This window comes from Triticum aestivum, chromosome 2A (assembly GCF_018294505.1).
Source record: "Triticum aestivum cultivar Chinese Spring chromosome 2A, IWGSC CS RefSeq v2.1, whole genome shotgun sequence".
Classification (NCBI taxonomy): Eukaryota; Viridiplantae; Streptophyta; class Magnoliopsida; order Poales; family Poaceae; genus Triticum; species Triticum aestivum.
Window position 1 is genome coordinate 237,624,047 of NC_057797.1, and position 10,012 is coordinate 237,634,058.

General features: G+C 43.0%; 1 protein-coding gene across 2 annotated transcripts; it reads right to left on the reverse strand.

Moving 5' to 3' along the window:
• Positions 1 to 431: 431 nt before the first annotated feature.
• On the reverse strand, positions 432 to 9,492 carry LOC123188466 (mitotic checkpoint serine/threonine-protein kinase BUB1). 2 transcript variants are annotated; one of them, XM_044600602.1, is made up of 15 exons: positions 9,047 to 9,492; positions 8,337 to 8,496; positions 8,085 to 8,242; positions 7,897 to 7,990; positions 5,954 to 6,064; positions 5,787 to 5,874; positions 5,464 to 5,567; positions 5,312 to 5,383; positions 5,105 to 5,194; positions 4,798 to 4,955; positions 2,481 to 2,535; positions 2,263 to 2,397; positions 2,050 to 2,171; positions 1,769 to 1,959; positions 432 to 689 (listed from the first exon to the last, which is right to left on the reverse strand). In XM_044600602.1, exons 1-14 carry the CDS (start codon positions 9,166 to 9,168, stop codon positions 1,770 to 1,772), a joined length of 1,659 nt encoding a protein of 552 aa, XP_044456537.1. In that variant the 5' UTR covers positions 9,169 to 9,492; the 3' UTR covers positions 432 to 689; position 1,769. The 2 variants fall into 2 exon arrangements, with proteins under 2 accessions (XP_044456537.1, XP_044456536.1); XM_044600601.1 differs by lacking the exon at positions 432 to 689 and having other exon boundaries at positions 1,586 to 1,959; positions 9,047 to 9,491.
• Between the last annotated feature and the right edge of the window lie 520 nt (positions 9,493 to 10,012).

Consider the following 10,012-nt stretch of genomic DNA (forward strand, 5'->3'; position numbering starts at 1 on the left):
GCCTCTTGCTGCCAAAGAACCTGGCTGGAGAAGGGGCGAATTCAAATTTCAAGTATCGACTTGAACTCGTGCTAAGAGTCATACCCTAGCTGACCGACTACGGTCAAGCCTCAAGTCCTAGACTACAAAGGCTTCTGGGATAGGGCATGCGTGTGTGCATTCATAGAAATGAGTGTATGTGTATGTGTATGAGCGTTTGCATCTGTACTATGTTATTAAAAAAAACTAGGATCATGCCGTGCTCAACATCCGACCTTTGGTAATGGGTCAAATGGCGCAATATCCTTTGTTGTTGTCCGGCGGATGTTAATATCTTTTACAACAAGAAGGTTGCCCATAGTTAAGCTCGACAGTGTGAAGATTTACCGGTTCCATCTATCAAATATGCTCAAAGAGATAGGATGTGCATTTGTAAGCTAAGTGCTAGTATGTGTTGTTGAGTGTACTCGTTTACACCGTGTTTGTAAAGAAAAAGGTTTCGGCTATATAAGGTGACCTCCCCACCCTCCAGCTATTTATAAGGGTGTGTGTTTATGGGTGTATGCGTTTGTACTATGTTTCTACAAAAATTTCAACGGCCCCCCTCATAACGATGGAAGACTAACATGTGTAAGTAAAAGATGATAACAATTTGCACTATGATTCCTTCGTCTTTATCAAATTTGGGTTGCTCAGCAAGTATCCGGTTCCTGAAAAACGATATTAGTGTTAAAATGGTCTTCATAACACTATAATGGAACCGTTTGCATGTAACAATCTGAAATGTGCTATTAAATTGATTGCCAAAAATACTGAAAAATTGCTGTAAACTCTCAAGTAGTTCAAACCTAGTACTAGTCCGGGTCCATCTTACATCGATCTTGTTGTATATACAGGTACAGGCATGCCATAACCGGGTCCAAGTAGGTCTGCTTACAAGTCTGACGCCGAGGACCAAAGCTAGGTGCATGGCAGTTGGAAACCGGCCAAGATAGTGCAAGACCCAAGACAGATCCCTGCACCAAATCCAGGGCCTCGACCTGACAAACGCTGGATATTATGTCGCCCCAGAACGCTGCACCGTGGGCAGCAGCAAGCGCAGGCAGGGACCAGGGCACTCACTCAGATCCTGCATGCGATGCGCCCAAACATTATGCTATGGCTATGTGCTATGAGCGGGCAAAACTGCACCACGGATCGAGCCATCGTCCAATAACAACAAGACATACATGCACATCTCTATCTCCCCCCGTCTCCATCTAAGAGATCGGTGACATCGACACGAACGCCGCGAGGACACACAGCCCCAGTGGCTGGCCATACGCCAAGACACGCACAGTGAAGCGTTGGCTCAAATATATCGCTCAGATCAGATGGGTGGGCAGCCCATGTCCTCGCCACAAGATGAAAGTGACAATACCGTTGAGCGAACGTTGATGGTCCTAGCGAAAACGTGACATGTCTAACAGGACTGATTAGCCCCATTAGCCTAGCCAAAGAGGCCCTTTGACTTTGGTTGGGCACTGTTGGTTCGTGACAGCAACCACTCATCCGTTGCGTCTCATCTCGTTTGTCCTACCTGTACGCATATCTAGGACGGTAACTATTTGGTTCTCACCGGGACACATCTTGAGTGTGACGCGCAGTAGTACTAGTTAGACCATGACACGGGCGTGTATTTTCATTTTCAGATGATACAACAAGGCCACGAGATGTGGCAAGATACATACATAGGGAGGTAGAAGAGTAGATAAATATCGCAGAGGCATTCTGGCGACGAAATGCACACCTCAGGATGAGCACAGGGAGGCCTTCTGCTTTGTCAGCAGCTGGTTCAGCTTGACCAGCAGCTGATAGTTGCTGCACATGTAATCCTGGAACGATCTCCGGAGGCTCCGGAGGTCGCCTACGTGGTTCCCGTTGGAGCCCGGGTTCAGCAGCGTGGTGAAGAGCTGCTTCCACAGCGCAACGTTCCAGTACCTGTTCAAAGGACAGAAAGGTGGAGGGGTTATCTTCTCACTCTGGGCATCACTTTTGTAAGCAAAAATCAAGAGCTCGCGGCAGCACAACCTTTTAAATGACAATTTCGGTTGGTACATGTAGCTTCCACCTGTTCCGGCCACCTTAACGATGCTCATCTCTTCCCCGTGCAGCATCATGTGTGCAACCACGCACAGACCAAAAGTGTCAACCTGCAAGACAGGAAACCAAATCGATGTTGCACATGGTTCCTTTCTGTGATGATGGCTAGTAAGGTTGTGAGTAACTTTGAAGGGTACAGACTTGATATGTCCAGCTTCTCTCTTCTTGCATTTCGATACAACTGAACCCTGAGGTTCCACAATCCCCAAGGAACTCCGTGCCGGCTGGGAAGAGATTCACATCAATGCCACGGCCCCAGTCAATAAGACACAGCCCCTGGAATGGACGTTGTTTCATAATAAGCAACACAAAGCCTTCACATACCTCTAAATCAAGATACTTTGAATTCAAATGCTAACCTGATTCTGCCCGCTTCTCGTTTCGCTCCTGAAGGTATCGTCTGTGATCTCTTCACTTTATGGGCCACAGGTGAGAGGAAAACTCATGTTAAATTTAAACGAGTTGACAAGTGCTACAAACTGAACTAGCAACTTCGGGAAAATAAGTTGAGAAGCAAGCAATGCATGTTTACTTTCTTCAAAGAGCACGCATGAAATGGTCTGGGTGAGCTTTAACACATATTAGATTTTTATTATTCTTAAAACAAGAACCAGCTTCAGTGATGGTGTTTGATATGATCTTCTAATAACCAAAACAGAATCCGTACAATCAAATGTTCAACAATAAGAAAGACAAAATATCAGAACATCAACGTCTCAGCAAAAGCATGGAGCGTGAAAATACAGATTCCAAACACACTTTTAAGTAAAATAAACAGAGTCGGGAATCATCCTAGATCTTTGCACCCACCAAACCCAACATCTGGGGCCAACAAATCGACCTCTTATCTACCTTCATGCTTGCTCTTATGACCAACCATTTCAAATATTTCCAAACAAAGTTATGGTTCTTAGATGCAATAACATCTGGCATAATTCTAATCAGTTAGGAGACATTTGTAAGCTCGGAACACACATTTACAGAAAAGTCACAACATCACCTAAGGTGTTTTAAAACGATTTGACAAACTCGGAAAACCTGACTATTAGATGTCTCTAGTCACTTGTGCACACTACAGGTGGTTGATCAGTGCAATCTTTCGTACTGTGACAGATTCAAACAGGCTGGGAGAACTCCGTTCTGTGAACACGGGATACCATCACCCACAAAAACAAGAATACAGGATCTGCCTGAAATATATACTATCTCCGTCAAGAAATGCAAGTCATCCAATTGAAAGGACATCTACACGCCCTAAGTGGATTTTTGGTAATTAAGGAGCTAATATGTGTGCCAAGTACATGAGCAGGTCTTGAGGCCCCACAAAGTGAAAAGAAGGTCCTTTGTCGCTACAAAGGCCCAAAGCCTCACACAACCATCCTTGGGTGATAATCCAGGCCAGGAGGCAGGAATGTCCAGACGCAGTAGCTAGTGAGCAAGGAGGCCAAAGACTTTCCAGGCGCTCTTCAGGGTCGCCCAATTGCCGGCTCAGAATATGTGGGGTATTAGCACGTATATTGGCGGAGCTAGATAGGTACTTGGGTGTACAAATGTACATTCATCTCTGCAAGAAGGTTGACTACCTATGCATACACACATATGGATCAAATAAATTAAAAATTATAGTAAAATGGTGATTTTTAAGGAAATATGTACACCCATTGTCTGGATACTGGCTCCGCCACTGAGCACGTATACCCGAATGTGTAACCGGACTCGAAAATATCCGGAGGTGCATTGTTACTGGGCCAGGCAGTTCCGAATGTTTTGCTGCCAGGATTCTGTGTGAGTGCCATGTCACCAGACAGTTTGAATTTGAAGGATACCTTAGGACGAGAGTAGATTTGAGAGATTTTTGAAATTTCACATGTACACAGAGCTAGAGCATCGTGTACCAAGCATTCACCACCCCCATTTCCCTTGGAGTTTGCAGACTCCTAGGCACCAGCAGTCACCTGGGGGCATCCAACGTGTGGATTCGCCAAAAAGACTTTGTGATGGCTGGAGATCGCCTCAAGATCATCCACTAATGGTTGAGCTTAGAGCCTTAGACACTGCCCAAGGCTCAAGGAGAAGAAGGTTAGGTCTTTGTTGTTGAAGGGACTTGGTGTCCAGGCCTCTCCAACGAAGACGTACAATACCCCCAAGGATTCGCACTCCAGGAACCAAATCCTCGTGTCCAGGTCCTTTGGTTGATTTACTTTACCTTCATATCTTGTTTTTTGTGCTTGCCAAGCTTATCATCCTGTGTTCGTAGAATTGCTAAGTTGATTGCACCATATAGGTTATTCCAAATAGAGAACCTTTACATTTCCCCCCGCAAAAAAAGAGAACCTTTACATTTCAGCAATAATGTGACAAGGTTGAATTAGGAATAAATTTTCTTAGTTGCCTTTCACCCCTCCCCCCTCTAGATGAGGCATTTGAGCCTTCCCCTAGGATGCGAGCAGTCAACTCTTTGGAACTTTTACCAGCAGTATGAAAAGGTACATAGTTTGACCACGCAAAAAAGGTTGAGTAACTCCTCGAATGTGGTAAGTTGGTTAGTTACCTTGGATAGCAGACAAGCATATTGTCAGGTTTGAAATCACCATGGATGCAGTATGAAAAGGTACATAGTTTGACCACGCAAAAAAGGTTGAGTAACTCCTCGAATGTGGTAAGTTGGTTAGTTACCTTGGATAGCAGACAAGCATATTGTCAGGTTTGAAATCACCATGGATTATGCCAACACTATGTAGAGTTTCAAGTATGTGCAACATCTCTATAGTGTAATATATGCACAAAACTTCATCCATGTGCTGACCAACAACTAAATGGGAATTTATAGCGTCCTGCAAAAGGTATGTACTGTAAGCTATCACATTTAGCAACATGGATTAGCTAGAGAGATATCTGGGCAACAACAGATACAATCCTGATATATAAAGTTGTTCTTTCGAGCAGGTTTTGAAAGAGCTTTCTTCACATGCGAAGGAATTACCAGAAGAGTTCCATATGGCAGGAAATTGCAAACTAGCACACTGACGTCAGCAAAGACATGCACTTCATGTGCATAGCCATAGCTTGGTCTCTGGAAAGAAAAATATTTGACATGTGAACATCGTTATAATTTACCAACTACTAACGACCTGGTGGTCTTAACAGAAATTATTTTTAGAGAGTGATTCTTAGAACAGAGATTATTCACCTGAATATCAGATATCTGCATATCAAGCTGGCGGTACATGTAAAATTCCCAAGGAAATGCAGGCTTTTGAACCTGCAAACAAGCACTAGGGTTTAAAATCAGAATCAAGTGTAAAAGGCAGGTTTTACTAAGACAACTGAAACATGTTTCACCTTCAAAGCAACTATTTCTTCCGTGTTACCATCAACACTAGCTTTGTATAATTTAGCAAAAGCACCAGTACCAGAAGAACCTTTGATGTGATATTTCCTGCCACCTTGGTGCAACAAAAGGTATCATTATTAAACTCTGATATCAGTTACATGAATCGGCTTCTCGAAATCGCAGAACAGAGAGATATTTCTGTGAGAACATTATGTAGTTATGTTCTGATTGAGACATGAGAGCATTTCTCATCAAGTAGCCAAACTAGGACACTATTGTGGAGTGTACAACATTGTCAAAGGTTGTAAGAGAAAATAACTAGAGTTTATACCTAACTCGACGACTTTATTTTTTAAAGCATTATGTGAGGAAGTTAGGGGCACCTTTCCTGAGTAGATCTTGTTGCTCTTATGATAGCCCTGTCAAGGATTTCAGTGGCACACAAAGATGAGAGCCAGGCAAAACACTAGTGAACCACACAAAGCAAATTTAACTTACTGTTAACTTCTTGAGGCCACCATTAATTTTCGTTAGCAAATTGCTCATGGTAGAATCTGACCATGGATCAACCACACTAAACTCCCTTTTTTGTATTTTAGATGGTTTGGGCTACAAGGCAAGAACAAACAAAATTGGAACGACAAGCAATTAATTACCCACCAGGATGTTAGGCACTAGGTGATCATATCGATGAAATGATGCTATTTAAAATAATGGACAAAGTGGGAAAATTGTATTAGATAGAATAAGGTGCATAGTCTACCACAAACGAGAGCATAAAACATTTTCAATAAGTTTTAGAAATAAAACTCAAGCTAATCATCATTGCTGTAAGTGGAAACAGATGCTGTGGATATATACAAGCCAGCATAGAGAAACAAATAAAATAGATGCCAATCTGTCAGCCTTCAAGTTACACTCAACTATGAACTATCAAGTGACAAACAGGCACAATCATACATAAATGGGCGAAGTAAATACATGCTGGAAGGAGACAAATCACAAGCACTGGAATGTACAAATCATATTCATTTCCTATCATTTTATAACCAAGTAAACATTCTGTGGGAAAGTAACTGTTTAATCACAAAAAAACATATAAGAAACTGCAAAACAAACCCTTCTGTGCTTGTAATATGATGTACAGGGTTGACAGAATACAAATGAAGTAAAGGGCTAATTCAAGTAATATTAGGTTTATCCAGAAAGCTAGCCCACTAGTGGCTGAGCCTATAAGGTCGATGGGGAAAATAATCAAATAATCCTCAAAGCAGCTTGAGTTTGAGTTATCGCAACAAATAAGCAGCTACACCATTATAAACCCCAAAACTGCACCTAAAGATTTTACCGTTTCAGCTTCCCTCTAGAAGGGAGCTCATATTAAGAGTTAAGGCCAACTATTCAGTATTCAAGAAAAAACTACATTCCACCTTTAGTTTGTATTGCTAGAAACTGGAGCCTGTAGGACGCTAACATCAGTCCCAATGGTCGTCTCTTATTACCTGTATTTCTATTACTTAGATTCTCATCATCCCAATGCACTGTATCTTACATAGGCTAAGTATTTATTATAGTAGCTCCCACTTTTATTAAGATTACACAAGTCTAATTGGAGGATGAGTATGAGATTAAATTATCTATGTATTGGATTATGTGTAGAGATATGTAGTATATAAGATAAGAGACGGCTTCTTCCTCTCTCTCACTAATTCTGCGCCACATAAACAAAAATCTGATGTGGAGGGCTACGAGACGGTACCAAGGTGGAGCACTGGGAGAGACCAAAGCTTAAGCTATGCTGAACAAGACTTCTATAATTATATCATAATCTTCAGAAAAACATAGCATATCGAATTATGGAAGACCAGTAGCTAAACCCACGTAAGGAAAAAGTTACACGATAAGGAAAAACTTTGTACTAAACCAGCGACAAGTAATATGGATCGGAGGGAGTAGCGTATCCCGATTATCTCTCTTATGTAGTAAATAAAAGTCTATATGAACTCGATAAAGTTCTTCATTGTAGAAAGCTATTTCAGATTCAATTAATTATCATAGATATGGGATGTAAGGCACGAACAACAATGATTATGCAATTGTAATCTTTTCTAGGTGGAACGCATATTTTCCAACATGTGTTTGCTGAACAGTAATGAGAAAATCTATCAGCCTAGTCATCATCATATCTCAACTACAACATGGGGCGAATATCAATCCAGTTCCTTGCTTCTTCCCGCACCTCCAGTCTCAAAAAAAGTTGTATATCTCAAATACTACCGAATACAACATGACAATTAGATAGGAAACCCGTGACTATTTGACAGCAATACAAAAATCAGAAAGCGCAATGCTTAATATATAGCCTACTAAAACGCCATATATTTAGGTACGGAGGGAGTACATGATAGCAATATTTCGACTCAGCCATGTGGCTTTCATACCTGTGCATCCTCATCAGATTCTTCTACAATACCCTCCAATTGTTTTAAGAAGTTGATATGCATCTTCTTCAAATGATCAAGGGGCTCGGCTTTTCTGGTTAAACCACAGACTATAATTTGCCATCACATCAACATGATAACCATCATTTTGTAGCTGAACACGAAGGAAAAATATTATCGACTCTAACCTGGAAATACCAATCCCATAGACCTTATCAGCCTCGAGCGCTCTCCCCTGAGCACACAGAAACAGTGCATATGATTCATAGAGCAGTGCATCCTCTAAGAACATTCTTTTATCCTCCAAATGTGTATACACCTTGTCAAAATCAGAAACTGCATCCCCCTAAAATAGCAAAATATCAGGAAATTAAGGAATGAGGATAAAAAAAAGCAGAAAGATAACATCAGCATTGGCATTTTAAAAGCAATTAAGTTACATAGAGGATCCAGATCTTCAGGAGCCGGGGGTCAGTGGAGTACTGGTAATCGTCCCCATACTTATCAATGCACTCTGTGACATAAATCTTGAGCTGTTCAAGTGCTGCATGATAACATTCTGGGTGTGCCCTGATCTCATCAATGGCCTTCTTGATAGACCTGAATATGAACACAGAATCGGACATAAGAAAATAGCACACATCATAGAGGCGTCCACAGGCAGGACGTCACCAGATAAAACACATCACATTTATATGCACAAAATTTGATACTGAACGATGACTGAAGCATATGCACATCAGCTGCATGAATACCGATTGTAAGTTAAGAAACCCATCTATTCAAATTGCCCATAAATTTAACTCCGAAACGGGGAGCAGTAGCCCATATACATACAAATGAGTTCATAAGTACAAACCGGAGGCGAGAATCACACTATTATATGCTTAAACCTTACGCACTGCAATAAATTTGAGCCGGAATCAACCTATAAGTGTATCTCGACTCAACCAACTATATAAGTACGAAAAGAAAAAGCACCTAAGCAGTTAGGAGGAGCAAATTGAAGCGCATCTCCATACACAAAACCGAGGCGAAACCTCAGATACACACACGCACACAGCGGAGGCGAAATCGCGCGAAGATGTAAGCAAGCAGGTCTAGGCAGAAGCAAATTTGCAGGTAGAGAGGTAGATCTCGAAGGCGCTACCTGAGGTACGGGAGGATGGGGTCGGACGGCGGCGACGCCTCCCGCGAAACCCTAGGAGTGGATCTCTGGAGCGGACTGAAGGGGGCTGCCCCCGCGCACGGCGTGCGCTCGATCAGAACCATCCCCGGCGGCGGAACTGAACGGGGAATGGGGAGAGCGACAAAGCGGAGCGGCGGAGAAGAATGGGGAAGATTTTGTTTGAATTTTGAGAGCGCACAACTTTTTTTTTCTTTGAGGGAATTGAGAGCGGGAGCGCCTTCAGGGCATCTCCAATGCAGGGGTGCCTACGTGGACCCTCACGTCAAAATAAAAAAAGAAATTATGACGAAGCACCGGTGTAGGAGTCTAGACTTACAACACACGAGCGCTAGCTTGAGCGCTTATCTAATTTATTTTCATTTCGGGTGACCGTGTGAAGCGCCGGTCTCTCCAACACACGCAACAAAGTGTTGATGCCAACCATCCAACTGGACAAGCCACCAGCTAGCTAGCCCAGTCCTCGCTCACTCAGCTCACCCAGCTCTCTCTTCTCGAACTGTCCACGCCCCTCCCAACACCACTAGTGTCATATATGTTCATATCCACCATCAGTCGAGGACCCCAGGATGTGGATGCCACAGGTTCGATCCACTGCTCGGGGGCACACACTTAAAAACAATGATATCCACTACTAGCGGTAGGTTTTTAGGTGAATCTCCTAATAGAAAATGCTATCAATACAAGAAATCTTTTGGTCTCTCTGGCGAGATCAACCATCTCTTGTCAGATCCAGCGAACCGGACGAGACCTCTAGGCCGACTTCCCACATCCTCAGATGTCGTCCACGGCGAACGGCAGCGCGCAGGCAAAGGAGGCAGCAGCCCGCATTTTCCTCCATGGACACGGGGCGGGGGAGCTAGCGGCGAGGCCGGCGGATAGGAAGAGGGCGGTGCGCTAGTGGACAAGGCAGCGGCGCGACTCGTGGCG